Source organism: Callorhinus ursinus, unplaced genomic scaffold, assembly GCF_003265705.2.
Source record: "Callorhinus ursinus isolate GAN/ISIS: 27379988/994484 unplaced genomic scaffold, GSC_fseal_2.0 scaffold11, whole genome shotgun sequence".
Classification (NCBI taxonomy): Eukaryota; Metazoa; Chordata; class Mammalia; order Carnivora; family Otariidae; genus Callorhinus; species Callorhinus ursinus.
The window spans coordinates 48,773,154-48,795,095 of record NW_027397073.1 but is presented as its reverse complement, the minus strand read 5'-3'; the positions used below and the strand labels follow the sequence as shown (position 1 = coordinate 48,795,095).

Genomic DNA, 21,942 nt, shown 5'->3' with positions numbered 1-21,942 from the left:
AAAAGAAGCTATAAAAAAGAGAGTTGAATTGTGTGTGTGTGTGTGTGTGTGTGTGTGTCTGTCTGTAAAGGAGCTCCTTTCCTTAATACAGCAAGTAAGATACCGATCCCCTATATACTATTAGGCACTTTTAAGTAAACCTAATTTTTATAGTAACTCCCAAGGTTGCTCTTCTAAGTTCACATTTTCTATACTTCTGATTATATCACAACTGCCTCCCCACTCAGATACTTAAATAATTTGTTTTCTTATAAAAACTAAGTGGAAAGGAACTTGAGTTGACCAAGTTATGAAGTAAGGACTAAAGTTTACATAAATAGGAAAATTAACTGGCTAAGGAACCCAAGACGGGATTGGGTCCTATCCTTTTCTATTTTCTGGCTGTTTGGTTTTGGATAATTTTCTTTATTAACTTAGTTAATACCTGCCTTGTGTGTGTCATAAAATTGATTGAAAAGAACAAATGAATTGTGCTCTTTTTTTTTTGTAAAAGTATCTTTAAAATGGAATATGTTATGTACATTTTAAATACTAGGTATTTGTTGTGGTCTTATGTGTTTTTGAAAATATTTTAATGGTAAAGATCTAGGCATTTTAATTTTGAACTTTGAAGGAAAGCTAAAAGTAAATGAAGTATGACCAGTCTTTTAATTTTTAGTGGGTGCTTTTGAAGGCAGTGTTTAGTGTGACTGTTAACTTAGAACTATTCTTAACTTTTGCTGAGGGTATGTTCTGAATGAACATTTTTGCCTATTTTAGGTACTGAGCTATACTTGAAGTTTTCAAGCATGATTTTTCTGGTTTCTTTTCTTCTTAGTCTGATCTCAAGTGTGTCCAGGATGCCAAAGGAGGTTCTTTCTACAGAGATCACTGCCCTGTGCTAGGTGAGTCAGCAGACTAGTGAAAATTACTAAATAGTGTGTCAGAGTTCATGGAATCAGAAGATGTTTAAATTGGATTTTAAAAAAAATTATTTAAGGTGATACTTTTTGGTTTTTATTTTATTATTATTTTTTGGGAAAATTATTTTCTCACTGGTCATCCACTTTATTTTATTTTTACTTATTTATTTTTAGATTTTTTTAAAAAAAAATTTATTTATTTGACAGAGAGACAGCAAGAGAGGGAATACAAGCAGGGGGAGTGGGAGAGGGAGAAGCAGGCTTCCAGCTGAGCAGGGAGCCCAATGCGGGGCTCAATCCCAGGACTGGGATCATGCCGAAGGCAGATGCTTAATGAGTGAGCCACTCAGGCACCCATTATTTTGGTTTTTAAAGTATGTGTTCTTTTTTATTTATTTAGACTCTCAGAAAGTTGTCATGTCTTGAGAATTGATATACCACTTTTATGTCATAATATATTTGAAACCTTTGTCTTTTAGTTATAAACATGTTGAAAAATTTTGTTAGACTTTCAGTATCTCTTACATATTGATAATAGATTCTGACAATTTAATGCTTATAAATTCCTTAGAATTTTTGTAAAATTGCCTTCTAAATACAAAAATAGAACATTAAGATTATATAATAAATATAATTTTTCATGTGTCATTAAAATAAAAAAGGATAAGAAAACAGAATTATCTTCATGTTATAGATTCTTTATTGTTGTCACAGTAAATATTTACCACATTCTTCTAATTAAGACTTTAGTGTCTGAATGCTTGCCTTTTCATGTGAACTCTGTGTTCCTCTTTTTAAATAATTTTATTTCCCTTTTGGCCAAAAAGTGCTGTTTTCTTACAGCATACCCTGATTTTTTTTTTAAAGGAGAATGTAGAAGAAATACATTTTTGACAAGATCATCCCTTTTTCTTGCTCTCAGAAACTTCCTTGTTTTATATCTTGCCTTCATAGGAAAAGTGTAGAATCAACATACATATTTTGGATCCCTTATCATGGTGTTTTATGATCATGAATCCTTTGTCCCAGAACTAGCTTTGAAAATAATCTAGGGAATGGGCTTTTAAATATTTAAAAATGTTCCTTAGGAAAAAAATCAGAAGGGCCATTTGGTAAAAAATTGTACTAAGTAGTTCAGAGAAGAAAGTAATTTCAAGGTTCTCTTTCATATTCTCTAGCTAGTTATTGTGGCTGTAGTTAGTTATTGAACCTCAATAACTGTGTAATTGTAGTGTGTTAGTCAACAAGTCATCCAGGCGGAAAAATGAGTATTTTCAAAACCCAGAACTTTGTACTTTGATAAAGGGTTGCATAATCTAATAGATTCTGCTCTTGTTCAGTTGTTATAAATCATCACATTATTTCAATTTATGAGTCTTGTGATTGTTTTCTTTCTTATTTTTGATGCTCTGTAGCTCCAGAATCTGATACTTACAGTATATTCTCAAAACATTTTAAGATTAGGTTAAGATTAAAATATCTAGAGCTTGTTTTTATTTAAAAATAATGCAGTTGCCTGATATTGTTGTGGTTTTCCTTTTCCTTTGTCAACTCCCTCTGTAATTACAGGTGAGCAAAATGGCAACAGGAATCCTGGTGGATTGCAGATTGGTGACCTGGTAAATATAGATCTTGACCTAGAAATTGTACAGTCTTTGCAGCATGGTCATGGAGGATGGACTGATGGCATGTTTGAAACTTTAACTACAACTGGAACTGTTTGTGGCATTGATGAAGATCATGACATTGTAGTACAGTATCCAAGTGGCAATAGGTTGGTAATATTTCTTAATTTTTAGTAATGGCAAATAAAGTTATTATATAGAGGAAAGAGCCTTCGAGAAAGCAAATATATAATATGTGCTAATCAAAGACTCCTTAAAGCTGGCTATTAGTAGATAAAAATCCAGAATATGTTGGTAAAGTGGAATGGAACAAATGAAAAGAAGTGTGTGTGTGGTATGTATGTGAATTTATATGAATATATTTATGACACAATGTTCTGTGTACTTCCCCCCCCAGCAGAATACATTGTATCAGTATTAGGTTAAATATAGCTAAAAAGTTCTTTGTTCACAATGGACTGTATCAGTTTACCCTGAATGAGAAGAATAAAATTGGAACTCTGGCTGGTGTCTCAAGAGAGTCATCTCTTGGTAACATAGCTTTTTCTTGCTACAGACGTGTGCGTATACCAATCTTTTCTTTTTTTTCTTTTAAAGATTTTATTTATTTATCTGACAGAGAGAGAGAGAGAGATCACAAGTGGGGGGGTGGGGCAGAGGGAGAGGGAGAATCAGGCTCCCAGCCGAGCAGGGAGCCCGATGTGGGGCTCGATCCCAGAACCCTGGGATCATGACCTGAGCCAAAGGCAGACGCTTAACTGACTGAGCCACCCAGGCGCCCCAACATATACCAGTCCTTATTAGTAACATAGAATTGCACACATTTCCTCACTCTGTACCTTTGCACATACAATTTCCTCTATGTGCAATATCTTTTTCTCCTTCTTTGTCTGGATTCACTCCTCTGCATCCTATAAATACTGAGTTTGTGTGCTTTGGGAACTGCTCTCATATTTCACTCTCCCTGTTGTATGCATATGCTATTCTTCTGTTTAGGTCTCCTGTTATATATGAAAATGGTGATTTATTTTACCTCTAGGTTGCAAGTTTCTTGGAGCCTTTTATTTATTTGCTCTTAAGGGCTAAAATATATTCAATTTACTGATATGGTTGTATTTTCTTTCTATTCTTTAAATAGAAAAAGCAGCAGTATTTAAAAAAAAGGCAATTGAATAATTGTCAAAGCTTAATTACTGACATACACATAAAGAAACTTAAGTCGTTGAGGTTCTTTAGGGGAAGAATTATATATAGATAATGAGAACAATTAATATTGTTTACCAGGGTGTAGAATTAGCTCTAATTGTGTTCAGATCTTAAGGATACATGTGATCATACCAAGAGATGGGGAAAAACATTTGCCAAATCCAACTCCCTTTCATGGTCAAAACACTAAATAAAGTAGTAACAGAAAGGAACTTCTTCAGCCTGGTAAAGGGCATCTATGAAAACCCACAGCTAACATCATACCCAGTTGGTGAGAGACTGAATGCTCTTCCCTTAAGAACAGGAGCAAAATAAAAATGTCTGCCCCCACTTTTATTCAGCATTGTTCTAGAGGGTCTAGCCAGGACAATTAGGCAAGAAAAAGAAATAAAAGGAGGAAGTAAGAGAAAAGAAGGAGTTAAACCATCTTCGTTCACAGGTGACATGATCTTGTATATAGAAAAACCTAAGGAATTCACAAAAAACTGTTAGAACTAATAAGTGAATTCAGCAAAGTTGCAGGATACAAGATCAATGTAGAAAAGTCAATTGTATTTTTGTAGACTAGCAATGAGCAATTTGAAAATGAAATTAAGAAAACAGTTTCATTTATAGTAGCATCACAAAAAAATATACTTAAGAATCAGTTTAGCCCAAGAAGTTCAAGACTTGGGAAGCCTGGGTGGCTCAGTTAGAGCATGTGACTCTTGATCTTTTCGTGGTGAGTTCAAGTCCCATAATTAGATATAGAGATTTTTTTTTTTTAAGATTTTATTTATTTGAGAGAGAGAGAGAGAGCATGAGCCAGGTGAGGGGCAGAGGGAGAAGCAGACTCCCTGCTGAGCAGGGAGCCTGATATGGAGCTCAATCCCGGGACTCTGGGATCATGACTGAGCCTTAAGGCAGAGCTTCACCAACTGAGCCACCCAGGTGCCCCTGTAGAGATTACTTAAAAAAAAAAAAAAAGTGCAAGATTTGTACACTGCAAACTACAAAACATTGTTGAAGGAAATTGAGGAAGACCTAAATAAACGGAAAGACATCTCATGTTTATGGATCAGAAGATCTGATATTGTTCAGATGGTGTTTTAGTTTCCTAAGGTTGCCATAACAAATTGCCACAGACTGGGTGGCTTAAACAATAGCACTTTATTGTTTCACAATTTTGGAAGGCTATAAGTCCAAAGTCAAGGTGTTGGTGAGATTGGTTCCTTGTGGAGGCTCTGAGGAAGAATCTGTTCTATGCTTGTCCTAATTTCTGCTGGTTGTTGGTGATCCTTGGTGTTCCTTGGCTTACAGATGCATCAGTCATTTCTCTGCCTCTGTCTTCACATGACCTTCTCTGTGACTCTGTGTGGTCCTGTGTCTTCACATGACCTCCTTTTTTTTTTTTTCTGAGTACAGATTTCATTTTCAAATGCATTCAAATCAGTCTCTGATTGGTCATCCTCAGCCAGTTGTAGAGAATCATTTGAGACTGAGAGCCACATGAACAATCCCCTAACTCCACTATTTTGTTTTGGTCAAGTCAGTATTTGTAGCTTAACCATCCATGAGGAAAGAACCCTGAGAAAACATAGAAGTTAACTGAGCTCATGGGAATTCTAAAATCTTTTACATAGAAAATGACTAAAGCTGATTTCATATGACCTTCTTATAAGGACACCACTCATTGGATTTAGGGTCCATCCTAATCCAGCATCACTTGCTTTTAACTTGATTACATCTGCAAAGACCCTGTTTCTAAATATGGTCACATTCAGAGGTATTGGGGATTAGGATTTCAACATATCTTTTTGGAGGACGTAATTCAGCATATAACACGGCAGTTTTCCCCAAACTAATCAAATTTAATGCAATCTATATCAAAACCCTAGTGCCTTTTTTACGGTAATTGGCAACCTAATTCTATAGTTCATATGGAAATTCATGTGACCCAGAATAGCCAAAACAGTTTTAAAAAGAAAAAAAAAATTGGAGGACTCACACGTCTTAATTTCAGAATTTACAATAAAGCTACAGTATCAAGACAGTATGTTACTGACATAAGATGGGCATATAGGTTGATGGGACAGGGTTGAGAGTTTGAGAATAAGCCTTTGCATTTAAGGTCATTTGGTTTTTGACAAGGGTCCAACACAGTTCAATGGGGAAAGAACAGTCTTTTTAATAAATAATGCTGACAATATATACAGGCATACCTTGCAGATGTAGATTCGGTTCCAGACCACTGTAATGAGGCGAGTCAGATGAAGTTTTGGTTTCCCAGTGTGTATAAAAGTTATGTTTACACAATACTGTAGTCTATTAAATGTGCAATTATACTTTACTTTATTGCTAAAACATACTAACTATAATCTGAGCTTTCTGCGAGTTGCAATCTTTTGTTGCCCACATTAGTGTTGATGGCTGCTGGCTGATCAGGGTGGTGGTTGCTGAAGCTTGGGGTGGCTGTGGCAATTTCTCCCCCTCTTTTTTTAAGATTATTTATTTATTTATTTACTTACTATTTGTCAGAGAGAGAGAGAACACACAAGCAAGGGGAGCGGCAGGCAGAGGGAGAAGCAGGCTCCCCACCAAGCAAGGAGCCCGATGTGGTGTGGGACTCGATCACAGGACCCTGGTATCATGACCTGAGCCAAAGGCAGATGCTTAACTGACTGAGCCACCCAGGCATCCCTTTGGCAATTTCTTTTTTTAAAGATTTTATTTATTTATTTGAGAGAGAGAGAATGAGAGAGCGAGAGAGAGAGCACATGAGAGGGGGGAGGGTCAGAGGGTGAAGCAGACTCCCTGCTGAGCAGGGAGCCCGATGCGGGACTTGATCCAGGGACTCCAGGATCATGACCTGAGCCGAAGGTAGTCGCTTAACCAACTGAGCCACCCAGGCGCCCACCTTTGGCAATTTCTTAAGACAGAAATTAGAATCACCTTTGCTGCATTGATTGACTCTTCCTTTCATGAATGGTTTCTCTGTGGCATGCAATGCTATTTGATAACATTTTACCCACAGTAGAACTTCTTTCACAATTGGAATTAGTCTTTTCAAAATCTGCCTCTGCACTAGCAACCAAATTTATGTAATTTATAAATCCTTTGTTGTCATTTCAACAATCTCCATAGCATCTTCACCAGGAGTAGATTCCTTCTCAAGAAGCCACTTCCCTTGCTCATCTATTCCTCATCCATTCGAGTTTGATCATGAGTTTGCAGCATTGCAGTTACATCTTTAGGCTCCATTCTAATGCTGGTTCTCTTATTATTTCCAGCACATCTGCAGTGACTTCCTCCACTGAAATCCTGAACCCCTCAAAGTCATCCATGAGGGTTCGAATCAACTACCTCCAAACTCCTGATACTATTGCTATTTTGACCTCGTCCCATGAATCATGAATGTTCTTAATGCCATCTAGAATGGCAAATCCTTTCCCAAAGGTTTTCAGTTTGCTGAATTCCATTGGAAGAATAACTATCTATGGTAGATATAGCCTTATAAAAAATGTATTTTTACCTTATGTATTTATTTATTTACATGTTTTTTAAAGATTTTATTTATCTGACAGAGAGCACAAGCGGGGGAGAGGCAGAGGGAGAAGCAGGCTCCCCACTGAGCAGAGAGCCTGATGTGGGGCTCAGTCTGAGGACCCTGGGACCACGACCTTAGCCAAAGGCAGTCACTTAACCAACTGAGCTACCCAGTCACCCCTATTTATTTATTTTTAAAGATTTATTTATTTTAGAGAGGGAGAGAGTGTAGGGGCAGAGAACACAGGGGCAGAAGGAGAGAGGGAATCCAAATAGACTCCCTGCGGCGGGGTGCCTGACTCGGGGCTCAATCTCACCACCCTGAAATCATGACCTGAGCTGAAATCAAGAGTCAGACACTTAACCAACTGAGCCACCCAGATGCTCCCAAAAATGTATTTTTAAATTAAAAGATTTGAAAGTCAAAATTATTCCTTGATCCATGGGCTGCAGAATGGATATTGTATTAGGCATGAAAACAGCGGTTGTCTCATTGTACATCTCCATCAGAGCTCTTGGGTGACCATATGCATTGTCAATGCAGTAATATTTCTAAAGGAATTTTTTTTCCTGAGCAGTAGGTTTCATCAGTGGGCTTAAAATATTCAATCAGCCATGTTGTGAACAGATACGCAGTCATCCAGACTTTGTTGTTCCCTTTATAGAGCATAGGCAGAGTAGATGTAGCATAATTCTTCAGAGCTCTAGGATTTTCAGAATGGTCAATGACATTGGCTTCAACTTAAAGTCACCAGCTGCAGTAGCCCCTAACAAGACAGTCAGCCTGTCCTTAAAAGCTTTGAAGCTGGGCACTGACTGCTCCTCTCTAGCTGTGAAAAGTCTAGATAGCATCTTCTTCCAATAGAAGGCTGTTTGTCTATATTAAAACACTGTGGTTTAGTGTAGCCACCTTCATTAATGATCTTAATCAAGATCTTCTGGATCACTTGCTGCATGCAGCTTCTATGCAGTACCTGCAGCTTCACCTTGCATTTTGATGTCATGGAGACGGCTTCTTTCCTTAAACCTCATGAACTAACCTCTGCTAGCTCCAGACTTTTTTTCTGTAACTTCCTCATCTCTCTCAGCCTTTACAGAATTGAAGAGAGTCAGGGCTTTGCTCAGGATTAGGCTTCAGCTTAAGGGAATGTTATGGCTGGTTTATTTTCTATCCAGATCACTCAAACTTTCTCCATCTCAGGAGTAAGACTGTTTCACTTTCTTATCATTCATATTTTCACTGGAGTAACACTTTTAATTTCCTTCAAGACCTTTTCCTTTGCATTCCCAATTTGGCTAACTGGTAAAAGGGGCCTAGTTTTCAGCCTATATAAGCTTTTGACATGCCTTCCTCACTGAGGTGAATTATTTCTAGCTTTTGATTTAAAGTGAGAGATGTGTGACTCTTCCTTTCACCTGAACACTTAGAGGCCATTGTAGGGTAATTAGTTGGCCTAATTTCAATATTGTTGTATCTCGGGGAATAGGGAGGCTGGAGGAGAGGGAGAAAGATGGTAAAGATGGCAAACTTCTGGTCTTTGCAGCAGTCCAAACACACACATTTATAGATTAAGTTCTCTGTCTTACATGGGTATGGCTCCCCAAGTCAATTGCAATAATATTAAAGATCACTGATTACAACAAAAAGCAAAGAAACAAAAACAAAGATCACTGATCACAGATCATCATAACAAATATAATGTTTGAAAACTGTGAGAATTACCAAAATGTGATAGAGAGATAGGAAGTGAGCAAATGCTGTTGGAAAAATGGCATCAATAGCCTTGCTCACCACAAGGTTGCCACAAACCTTCAATTTGTAAAAACACTATATCTATGCAGTGCAATAAAATGAGGTATACTCATACGAACATCTAATCATTATGTTGTACACCTTAAACTAATCTAATGTTCTATGTCAGTTATACCTCTAATAAATAAATAAATAAAGCTGCAATGAAAAGAAAATGTTGCTGAGTCAGCTAGTTATCAACATGTAAAGAATAAAGTTGGACCCCAGCTATACACCATATAGAAATATGAAGTAAAAAATGGATCACAGACCTAAATGTAAGAGCTAAAACTATAAAACTCTTAGAACAAAATGTAAGTATAAATCTGTGTGACTTTGGATTAGACAGTGGTTTCTTACATGTGACCCCCAAAGCAGGAGATCCAAAGAAAAAGTGAATAAATTGGACATCATCAAATTTAAAAATTTTGTGTTTTGAAGGAAACTAACAAGTGAAAAGACAATGATGGAGTAGGAGAAAATATTTGCAAATCATACGTCTGATTTGGGACTTGTATCTAGAATATATAAAGAACTCTTACAATTCAACAATGAAAGACAACTAACCCATTTAAAAAATGGACAAAATATTTGAATAGACATTTTTCCAAAGAAAATATAGAGATGACCAATAAGTGCATTGTGCTAGTTTGCTAAGGCTGCTATAATAAAATACTACAGATTGAGTGGCTTAAACAACAGAAAATAATTTTCTTACCGTTCTGGAGGCTAGAAGTTCAAGTTCAAAGTTCCGTCAGGGTTGGTTTCTGTTGAGACTACTTCTGCCTTGTAGTTGGTTGCCTTCTCACTATGTCCTCACATGGCCTTTTCTCTGTGCATGCTGAGAGAAAGAGAGACATCTCCCACATCTGTTTCTCTTCTTATGAAGACATCAATCCTGGTGGATTAGTGCCCCACCTTTAGGACTTCATTTAATCTTAACATTTCCTTAAAGGCCCTAACTCCAAATACAGTCACAGTATAAGTTAGGAGTTAACACCCATGAAAATATGCCTCATGTTTTTAGTTACTAGGGAAATGTAATTTAAAATCACAGCGAGATACCACTTCACATACTAGAATGGCTAAAATAAAAAAGCATGTAATTAAAGTATTGGTGAGGATGTGGAGAAATTAGAACCAAATCCTCATACATCGATAGTAGGAATGTGAAGTGGTCTTGATGCTTTGGAAAACAGTTTGGTAGGTCCTCAAAATGTTAAATATAGAGTTAGCATATGACCCAGCGGGTCCACTCTTAGGTTTATACTCAAGAGAATTGAAAACATGTGTCCGCCCAAAAACCTGTACTTGAATGTTTGTAGAAGCATTATTCATAACAGCCAAAATGTGGAAACAACCCACATGTCCATCAACCGATGAATGGGTAAACAAAATATGATGTGTCCATATAATGGAATATTATTCAGCATAAAAAGGAATGGCATACTGATATATGCTACAGCATAGATAAATCTTGAAATATGCTCAGTGAGGGACGCCTGGGCGGCTCAGTCAGTTAAGCATCTGCCATTGGCTCAGGTCATGATCCCAGTGGGATCGAGACCCGCATCAGGCTCCCTGCTCATTGGGGAGCCTGCTTCTCTCTCTGCCTGTTGCTCCTCCATGTTTGTTCTCTCTCTCTCTCTCTGGCAAATAAATAAACTCTTAAAAAAAAAAAAATACTATGCTCAGTGAAAGAAGCCAGTCACAAAAGGTCATGTATTATGTGATTTATGTAAAATATCCAGAATAGGTAAATATGTAGAAACAAAGTATATTACTAGTTGTTAAGGGCTGGGCTGTGAGGGGTAAATGTGGATCGACAACTAATCGTTTTGGAGTATCTTTTTGTGGTGAAGAAAATGAAATTTGATAGTACTTGGATGTATAAGGCTGTGTAGATACTAAAACCACCGAGTTCAACACTTTAAATGAGTGAATTGTATGGTGTATGAATTATATCTCAAAGCTGTTAATAAAAAGAGAAGGAAATAATCTTAAATTCACACAACTTAAGTTCAGATTAGCATGTAAACATTTAGAGTTACTTTTTACTGACATTTTGTGTTACCTTGTTTGTTTGGAAATGTTAAGATAAATTGGAATTATTACTTGCCAAATTCTTTCTTGGTCAAAATTCTTTCTCGGGCAGTAGTGTCAACAGTAACATGACATTTGAATTCTATAAAATAATCTTTTTTGTTCTTTTTTCAATAAAAATGTAATAAGTGCTTGTCCTATATTAGCCCTGTGATTAGTGCTAGGATTACAAAGACAATTAAGATATGGTTCTCTGCTTTGAAGGGGTGTCGCTTTTAGTTTGGATAGACAAAACCAGAAATAACTGCATTAAAATGGTATAAGTAATTATGATAGATGAGTATTCAGGGTATTCTGAAGGTGCAAAAGAAGAGTGGTAATTTCAATGAGGCAAATTCAGAGGAAGCTTCAGAGAGATAATTACCTATGGAATGAGTTTAAAAGATGGACTGAGTTTTCATCACGAGGGCAGCACTGGACGCAGAGGTAACAACTCAAGGGAGTGCTGCCGTGCCCCGGTGCTGTCTTAGGTCTCATCAGTTTTGGAGTATTGGGAGCAATGTGAAAAGCACTGTGATTGTAAGGCTAGAGGGAAATGTTTGCATATCTGATTTTTATTTTATTATTATTTTTTTAAAGATTTTATTTATTTATTTGACAGAGACACAGCGAGAGAGGGAACACAAGCAGGGGGGAGTGGGAGAGGGAGAAGCAGGCTTCCCGCGGAGCAGGGAGCCTGATATGGGGCTCGATCCCAAGACTCTGGGATCATGACCTGAGCCGAAGGCAGACGCTTAATGACTGAGCCAGTCAGGCGCCCCTGATTTTTATTCTTAACTGGTCAGAGGCACTTCTCTTTGTGGTTGCTTTAGAAAGAAAAGTTTGCTTACATGGTTGTAAGAACTTAGTAGCAAGTTTTTATATGTTATGACCTCTCAGAGTCTTTTTATATGCTGATGACCATTTGAATTAAGGGGAGGAGGAGATAGTATGTTACATTGTAAAAGCTTGTTTGGGGAACCTTTTTTTCTATGGAGTGACATATAGGACTGGGAGAAATGTTGTGTTATATATTGTGGTACATCTATTTGATAGAATATTAAGTAGTCAATGAAATGGTAGTTATGAAGATGGTAGCAACATAGAAAAATGCTTGTGTGTAGCAAAGAAGAAATCAGAATCCAGATTTGTTTTGAGGCAATGATTATAATCATGTGAAATACCCATGTGTGACAAGTTAAAACTAGATACTATTTTTATCCGAGATTATTAATGGTATGGAGAAATGGTGCACTATCTAGGGCAATTTGGCTCTATCAGAATTGTAAACAAATATATACTGTGATTAGGTAGCTTTTTAAGAAGCACTAATGAAATACCTCATGTGCACTAAGACGTCATAGTGAAAATTTGAAAATACTTTAAATGACAGTAGGAGAATGGCTAACTGCATTAGTGTATACCTTGCAATGGACTACTGTAGCCATTGAATTGAAATAAGTAGCTCTATATCTGTCACACTGAAAAAGATATATATATATATATATAATCTCCTATTTATGAAAAAGGAAACAACTCTCTGTCTACATTATAAATATTAACGCACTAATAGAAGATCTCAGGGATGTACAACGGGGTATTTTTGTCCCAATTTCATTAGATTTTGTTTTTAACTGAAGTATAGTTGACACCACAACGAATATTGACCACAGTGTGGTTAGTAGTGGGATAGGAAATAGTGATCCAGATGTGTTTGTGTGAAATAGAAATTTCACTTTGTACGTTTCTGAAATGTTTTAATATTTAACAATGAGTGTATTTTATAACAATTTTTAAGACATGCAAGAGAAAACTAGACAGAAGTATATCATATTAGTGTGGTGATTACAGATAAGTCTTTTCTTAAATTCCCATAATACAATTATAAAAAGAAGTACGTATCATTCAGGATGTCATTGCAAAGTATTGCTTTGTGTTACAAGACTTTTTCCCCTTCAGTGTTTAACTAAGAATGTTGTATTAAAATTAAGTGAACTTACCTAACATTTTGAGTTTTGGCTTGATTTTTAGGTGGACCTTCAACCCTGCTGTTCTCACTAAAGCAAACATTGTCCGAAGTGGGGATGCTGCTCAGGGTGCAGAAGGAGGTACCTCACAGTTTCAAGTGGGTGATCTTGTACAAGTTTGTTATGATCTGGAAAGAATCAAACTTCTACAGAGAGGACATGGAGAATGGGCTGAAGCTATGCTCCCAGTAAGTATATCTAAAACAGTTTCAGACCAGGAGTATTAAAATAGTTTTAGACTAGGAATTATACTCATGTAGTTTTAAAAAATACTTTAATTTTGGAAACTAAATTAGAATAATCCTTTGAGAAATGTACTCTTCATTGGCAGCTAGGCATACGTAATGCCTTTTATTTTCTAATTTATTCCAGTGAGATGAGCCCAGGAAGGTCCAAATATGGCTATAGGTAATACGTTTTGAAAGAGTTGTTAGTAGAGAATGTCATGAAGGTGGAAGGCAGCAGAGACTTTCCCGATACTTAACCCCAGAGTGAGAGAGATGTGCTCATCTAGTTACTAGCTGTGCAGGGCCATTGCTGCTTTTCTCACGCGGGGGCCTGCCTCTCTAAAACTTAAGAACAGCTCTGAATGTGTGCCTTCTGAGGTGGCTTTGCTCTCAAAGAGTTACGGTTTAGTTTTTAATTTGTTCATTTAATACATTTTTCACTAAATGTTCAGCAACGACAGAAAAGTTTGTTTGTTCTGCCCTCTTTGCATCCATCCTCTTTCTCCATCTGTACGTCGCCCTTCCTTCTGGACTACCCCTTCTGTCCTGCCTTCCCCCCATACTGTCCTGCTGCCCCCCGTGCTTTCTTGCCCTACATTCCATTTCCTTCCTTGCTATGTCCTCCTGTTTAGCCCTCCACTTTGCTACCCCTGCTCCGGGCTCATCCAGTCACCTAACTTGTCCCCTCCTGTCCCCTCAGTACCATCCCATTCAGTGCCTCCTTCCTCTACCAAGTACCCCCCTCCCATCCTCTTCATGTCTCATGCCCCCACCCCCCTTGCTGTGTTGTCTAGTGCCTGTCCCGGCTAGCACCTCCTCTTCCTGTCTGGCGCCATCTCCTGTCTCATCAGCCCTCTGTCCCCTCCCTTCCTTCATGTTGTGCTGTCCCTCCATCAGTCCATCCTTCCTTCCTGCCTTAATCCTTCTGCAGATACTGTAGCACAACGATGTGCCTATTAGGCTTCAAGGATATAATAGTGAACGAAACATAAAGAAATCCATTGTTATGGTGCTTTCATTCGAAGACATTTCATAGTTTGCAGATGCTGCTGACGTTTTTTATTCCTTTAGTTAGTGATTAAGTGATAGTTGTGTATGTTTTGTAGGAGCTGTATTTTAGAATCTTTATTTTTGTCCAAAAAATTAAGTAGTATATGATCTCTTTGTTTTGTTTGCTTTTGACATTAACGTTAGTTAAAAAAATGTATTAATTGTCTTTAAGCCTCACTATAGTGTGGTGTTACTTAAATGTAATTTTTTGATTTGCTTTTATAGGAGCTATGTATACTATTTTAAGATTTTTTAGCGTCAAGATCTTTTTGTTTTTCCCCTTAGCAATGACACCTTATATATAGCAGCTTAAGTCTTTGGAGTGCCCAATTATTCTAAGCACTGTGCTAAATGATGAATATGTACATATGCGTGCACATGCATACGTGTATACACACATAGATATATCCACAGACTTTATTTATCCTCGGAATATTATAAGCAGGTGGTGGTATGGCATCCTTATTTTATCTTATTTATTTATTTACCTTAAGATTTTATTTACTTATTAGAGAATGAAAGCGAGAGTGAGAGAGAGCATGAGTGGGGGAGGGTCAGAGGGAGAAGCAGACTCCCCACTGAGCAGGGAGCCCGATGTGGGACTCGATCCCAGGACTCCAGGATCATGACCTGAGCTGAAGGCAGTTGCTTAACCAACTGAGCCACCCAGGCGCCCCTTATTTTAAAGATGAGGAAATCAGAGCTAAGATTCTGAACTGGAGTTTGAACCTAAATCTGTTTACTTCAAAGCCTAAGTTCTCTTTCTCCCATAGTAAGCTGCTATGTAAGCAAAACCTGTAGATTATATCTAGAGGGGAATTCTGGGATTCCAGTGGTGGTGGTGTAGAATTTTAATCTTCCCAAATCATCTTGATAAAAATAGTCAACAACTAGATGAGCATCACCCAAAAAAAAAAAAAAAAAAGAAAAGCCGCAAACATCTATATCAAAACCAGGTTACAGAGTAACCTATTGAACCCTAAAATATGAATTAGTAGTGAGAAAATACTGATAGCTACTAGGTCTACATCTGTCTTTCTGGCAGCAGAGAGATTAATGGGCATCAGATGGACCTGAGAATGGGAATTCCAACATAGTTAATTGGGTAGTCTAGTAGATTAATGTGGAAACAATAGCTAACCCTGGGAGGGCTCTTGCAGACTCCATTTTGGGGTGAGGGTAATAGGTCCATGCTAAAGGTTGAAGGAGTTGGAGCAGCCTGGGTCTGTAAACTCTCAAAACTAACGAGCCATAGCTCCCTTCCTGGGCAGAGCCCTCCTATTAAGGAAAAAGTGCTGGGAATAGAAGCCACATTTATTAGGATAGAGACAGTAGGTGCAAAGGAAAGATAAAAGTTGGAAGGGATCATAATCGGATCCCCATACATAGTTATTATTGAAAAATGACAAGGAATAACATAGCTTCTTTATAGAAAATGGAAGTACACTAGAAAGATATGCACAGAAAACTAAAATCTAATGATTCAGAATGAGCCAACAAATTAAAATGATAAAAGATGAAAGAAGAAAATGGATCATAATTACAAATGAGGTAATAGAACTTAGGAAAGAATTGAAAAGGAGGATAATTTCTGAAAAGAAGAGTAAGCTTGATGCAACACAGATCAAATAAATATGACAGATAATGCCTTAAGAGAAACAGAAGGTAAAAAGAAGAAAAAATTTTAGGGGCACCTGGGTGGCTCAGTCGTTAAGCGTCTGTCTGCCTTCAGCTCAGGTCATGGTCCCAGGGTCCTGGGATCAAGCCCCGCATTGGGCTCCCTGCTCGGCGGGGAGCCTGCTTCTCTCCAGCTCCCCCTGCTTGTGTTCCCTCTTTCGCTGTCTCTCTCTCTCTGTTAAATGAATAAATAAACTCTTTAAAAAAAAATTTTAAATAAAAAAGATAAAAAGTATTTCAGGAAAGTGACAAAGATAGAGTATCTAATAGACGTGTATTAGGAGTCCTTGCAAAAAAGGAAAAACAAAAACCAAAGCATGGAATATAACAACTGCTAAAATTTATAATTCCAGACAAAATGTCCCCAAATTAAATGATTTAAAGCTAAATATTAAAAGGACATATTGCATACCTGGGAAAATTGAGATAACCAAACACTGAGCATAACCTGGTAAAATAACAGAATCTTCAAGAAAAGGAAAAAAATTCTTTGGGTATCTAGAGGAAAAGGTGAAGTTTTACTTATAAAGGAAAGAAAATCTGATCTCAATGCTTTATGATCTCAATGAAATAACATTTAATGTACTCAAGGAACAAAAATGTAAGCTAAGAGTTTTATATATAGTTTGGTTATATATAAAACTTTCAAGTATAAAGGCTACAAATTGCTATGAACATGTAAGAATTCAGTATATATACTTTCAGTTAAGTATATACTTCAATTAAGTATATATACTTTCAAGTATAAAGGCTACAAATTGCTATGAACATGTAAGAATTCAGAGAATCTTGTTCCCATTAGCCTTTTCTGATTAATGTATTAGAAAATGGGTCTCAGACAACCAAGATGACTGGAGAAGTACCAACTGAAGGGCTGATAGTGGACATTAAATATGTATTTGTTGGACTAAGATTAAAGCATAGTTAAAGGAAGGGGCAGAATCTATGTAATGGTTATATGCTCTGTCACCACAGATAAAGTACAACTGTCAAAAAATGGGATGGGAGGGCGCCTGGGTGGCTCAGTTGGTTAAGCGACTGCCTTTGGCTCAGGTCATGATCCTGGAGTCCCTGGATCGAGTGCCGCATCAGGCTCCCTGCTCAGCAGCGGGTCTGCTTCTCCCTCTGACCCTCCCCCCATCTCATGTGCTCTCTTTCTCTCAAATAAATAAATAAAAATCATTTAAAAAAATGGGATGGGGGGCGCCTGGGTGGCTCAGTTGGTTAAGCAACTGCCTTCGGCTCAGGTCATGATCCTGGAGTCCCGGGATCGAGTCCCGCATCGGGCTCCCTGCTGAGCAGGGAGTCTGCTTCTCCCTCTGACCCTCCCCGCTCTCATGTGCTCTCTCTCTCTCTCTCACTCTCTCTCTCAAAAAAATGGGATGGGAATGGAGGGAGCATATGGAAAGTTTAGTAAGCTGTTTGATTGCCTTTTAATTATTAACTGGAATGGAATACTATTATTTTAAATCAAAATATGAGGGAGAAAGAAGGTAAGGGTAAGAACATGAGTGACTCATTTCAGTGTTGTACTTACTGGGGAACCAGTTGACTCACACACTCTGGTTCTTTTATTGATTGATTGATTGATTGATTTTGAGAGAGTGAGAATGAGAGAGAGAGAGAGAGAACATGAGAGGGGGGAGGGTTAGAGGGAGAAGCAGGCTCCTCGCCGAGCAGGGACTCGATCCAGGGACTCCAGGATCATGACCTGAGCTGAAGGCAGTCGCTTAACCAACTGAGCCACCCAGGCACCCTCTGGCTCTTTTTTTAAAAGAGGGAATTAAGTTTTGTATATATAAGTTATAGATTAGTATTATTGTAAATATAACTATTAGGACGATGCAGAGTTTATGTGAAAAAAAAGCAAACAATGGAGGGATTAACCATTAAGTTAAAAAAACAGGTTTCATATCTAAAAAAGGAATGTGGTATAGGGGACAAAGGTAGAAGGGAGACGTCTTTGAATATGTCTTGTTTTATAGATTTGATTTGAAACCACATATATATTTTATACAATTATAAAGCAAAATTAAATTCCTAAAAGTGGAAAATAAAATGAACAAACCTAAATGTGTATCTTCTTGGCATAAACATACAGAGATAAAAGTACAAGTGATTTTTAAACATAGTAATTTGTCTTTGTATCTTTTTCGGAAGAATATACCTGAAAGAACTGCATGTAAAAAGCAATATTTTAACAGTTTTCAACAGTTTTCAGAGATCTTGTTGTTTGTGGTAGTGTTAATGTTATTATCCTAAGATTGTTGTGTGATATCACAAGAAACCAAATGAGTAGTTATATGGTAATTCTGATTCTGTTATCCCCAGTGACCGTGAGAACCAGAATGATGAGGGTGGGAAAAAGATGGATGTAACATAAAACGCTGAGTAAAAACCCTGTAGTCTTGAATTTGCATTGGAAGAGGGTTTTTACTTATGATTTATTTTATCTTCAAGACAAAACACCCTCCTACCGCTATTTCCTAGCTCTGTCCATGAAAAGACTTAGAAACAATAACCATTCTAGTAACAATAACCAGACTTGTGCCCAGATTATAGTCTTGAAATAGCCTTTCTTTCTGTAAAGAACCAGTCTTTGGAGAAATGGCTAATTCTAGCTCTTGTCAGGAAGGGAACAAGATGAGCCTCTTAACAGATGGTAAGGAAGCTATCAGAGGTTTCTAGGTCATGTTAAAAGGATCCAGCAGCCAACTTGGAGTGTTTCTTATCAAATACAGAGACAGATGAACTATTTGAATTATACCAATTAGCAAACTTCAGATTGTAAGAAACTTCATAGGGCAAATAACCCTGTTTCTTAAACAAATAACTGGCAAAGAAAAATATTTGTATAGACTTTATTTGGAACTTGATTTAAGCAGACTGAAAAATTTTATCATTTATGAGGCAATTCGAAATTTGAACACTGGTATTTTACGATATTACAGAGTTAATTGATAATTTGGGAAGGGTTGTTAAGTAGTATTGTAGTTTTGTTTTTTAAGAAAAGTTTACATGATTAATAATACAGGAGGGGAGGATAGGTAGGGGAAAACAAGATTGGCCATGAGCTGAAAATTGTTAAAAATAGTTGATGGGTGCATGGGAATTCAAAATACTGTTGTCTACTTTTGTATGTTTGAGACTTTCCATAATTAAACAGTTAAGGGGGGAAAAAACAATGCAGCCTCATAGAGTTTGCGATGATGGAAAATTCCAAGAGAAAATGTCTAATTAGAAGTTAAAATTGATGTGTTTTAGAGGGCAAGGAGAGGGATAAATAGGGCTAGAGAAGTGTATTTTGGAGTTTTGGAAATAGGGTGATAGTTGTCAAAGTGGATTAAACTTTTAAGGAAGAAGAGAAAAAAACAAAGGAATAAAATTTGGGGGAGAATGGATTTAGGGACCTGAAAAAGGACATGGAGCCAGTGAGTGGAGAAAGAGAAGGAACAGGCAGAAAGGTTAGACTGTCATCCAGAAATTAAGTGAATAGTTTCAAGTAGTTGGGGTCAAATGTGGAGAAGGCAAAAGATAAAACACTGAAGGGCAGTCTACTCTGTTAGGAAGTAGTCAGATATTATCACTATTCTTCACCAATTTTCTAGTGGTGTAATTTGCTGTTCCGTTTTGCTTAAGAGAATGGGTTTTGAACTGGAGTTTGAAATGGGGCTAATAATAGCGCTTTACTTTCAGGGTTTTATGTGTTGGGTGAGTTAATTCGTGTAAAGCTCTTAGAACAGTATCTGCCACATGGTATGAGTTGCTGCCGGTTGTGTTCTGAACCCAATTGCCCTTCTTTTCCTATATGTATATATATTTTTTTATGTTTATTTATTTTAGAGAGAGAGTGCATGGGGAGGAGGGGAAGAGGGTGAAAGAGAACCTCAAGCAGACTCCCCACTGAGCGCAGAGCCCCAGGGAGGGCTCCATCCCACAACCCCGAAATCATGACCTGAGTCGAAATCAAGTTGGATGCTTAACCAACTGAGCCACCCAGGCGTCCCCTTTTCCCATATACTTAATAAGCATGTTGTTTCTACATACTTCTATCTTGGAATGAATACTGATTCCCCTTTTGGTTTAAGTACAGTTTATTTTAGAAATCAGGTTTTATTTTTTTAGGCTAGATTGATGGTGAATTTTGGACTTTTTGATTTTCAAATTCTCAAGATGTAAGATAGGATTATGGGGTTAAAAGGTTGGATATCAAAAAGCAAAATTTTGTGAATTCTTATGAATGAGAGACTGTCATGATTTATTTTTGATTTTATATTCTTGTGGAAATATTGTAGTTTTGTTTATTAAAATGTTTTTTTTTCATTTTTTTGGTGGACAGAAAAGCAAAGTTTATTGAGCCTTAGTACAAAGCTCCTGAAGAGGGAGGGGACCCGAGACAGTTGCCCTATTAAAATGTTTTTTATTTTTATTTTTATTTATTTTTTTAAAGATTTTATTTATTTGAGAGAGAGAATGAGAGAGAGAGAGAGAGCATGAGAGGGGGTTGGGTCAGAGGGAGAAGCAGACTCCCTGCTGAGCAGGGACCCCCCCCCCGATGTGGGACTCGATCCAGGGACTCCAGGATCATGACCTGAGCCGAAGGCAGTCGCTTAGCCGACTGAGCCACCCAGGCGCCCTAAAATGTTTTTTAAAGGTATTCTTTAAAGTTTGTAACTAACAACCCACTTGAATATGTTGTCCTTCCACAGTTTTTTTCATTAGGAACAAAAGAAAATTAGTACTTTAAACATGTAAGAACTAATGATTGATTTTTTTTTTTATGGTATGTACTTTAGACTTGGGAACATGAACTTTTTTTTTGTTTTTTTTTTTGAAAGACTTTAGGTAAAGTTGGCCGAGTACAACAGATTTATTCAGACAGTGATTTAAAGGTGGAAGTTTGTGGAACATCTTGGACATATAATCCAGCAGCAGTTTCCAAAGTGGCATCTGCAGGATCAGCCATTAGCAATGCATCTGGTGGTATGTTTGTATTCTTGTGTCTTTAAAAGTAATATGGTTAAGTCATTTTCCAAAAGGTTGATGTTGATAAATAATAACTTATACTAATCATAACACTATAAGGTTTGAGCAAGTCATTTTCCAAAAGGTTGATGTTGATAAATAATAACTTATAAAAGTAATACGGTTTACATTAGAACCTTTGCTAATTTCTCGGTTCTCTTGTACAGCTAATGTTGTATGTGTTCATAGTTTTCTCCCAGATCACATGACCTCATTTGAATGTTGACTAACTTCTATACTTTTTCTAAAGGTTTTTTTTATTTTTGTTCTGACTGAGGTATACCCTGGACGATTTCCTTAAATAGGTGCTTTTTCTTGGGTATTATATCAAGGGCTTTTCCACATCAAATCTGAGAAAACTGAAATTCATCATTGTATTCTTTAGTCTGAACTTTTGTTTTCTGCCAAGAAACATCACTTTCTTAGCCTGCTTTATTCTCTTTTTATTTTCAACATTATTGCTAGCAGATGGCTTTCTTCCTGGATATTTTTACATATCAGCCATATTTTTTTCTATTTATTTTATTTTTATCTTTTTTAAAGATTTTACTTATTTATTTATTTGTCAGAGAGAGAGCACAAGCAGGGGGAGTGGCATGCAGAGGGAGAAGCAGGCTTCCTGGTGAGCAAGGAGCCGGATGCAGGACTCGATCCCAGGACCCTGGGATCATGACCTCAGCTGAAGGCAGATGCTTAACTGACTGAGACACCCAGGTGTCCTCTTACTATTTAATAAGAGTTATTATACATGTAGAAATGTGTAATTATAAGTAGGAACTCATTTTGAAATGTGAATAAGCTGGA

At 37.2% G+C, this 21,942-nt stretch overlaps 1 protein-coding gene across 2 annotated transcripts in view; it reads left to right on the top strand.

Annotated features, from left to right (window-relative positions):
- Nucleotides 1-21,942, top strand: part of MIB1 (MIB E3 ubiquitin protein ligase 1) — a 133,630-nt gene that overhangs the window by 37,249 nt on the left and 74,439 nt on the right. For both annotated transcript variants that reach the window (XM_025886604.2, XM_025886603.2), the window contains exons 5-8: nucleotides 818-884; nucleotides 2,472-2,676; nucleotides 13,164-13,347; nucleotides 20,952-21,096. In XM_025886604.2, the coding sequence (XP_025742389.1) occupies nucleotides 818-884; nucleotides 2,472-2,676; nucleotides 13,164-13,347; nucleotides 20,952-21,096 (601 nt within the window). The remainder of the gene's footprint in view (nucleotides 1-817; nucleotides 885-2,471; nucleotides 2,677-13,163; nucleotides 13,348-20,951; nucleotides 21,097-21,942) is intronic.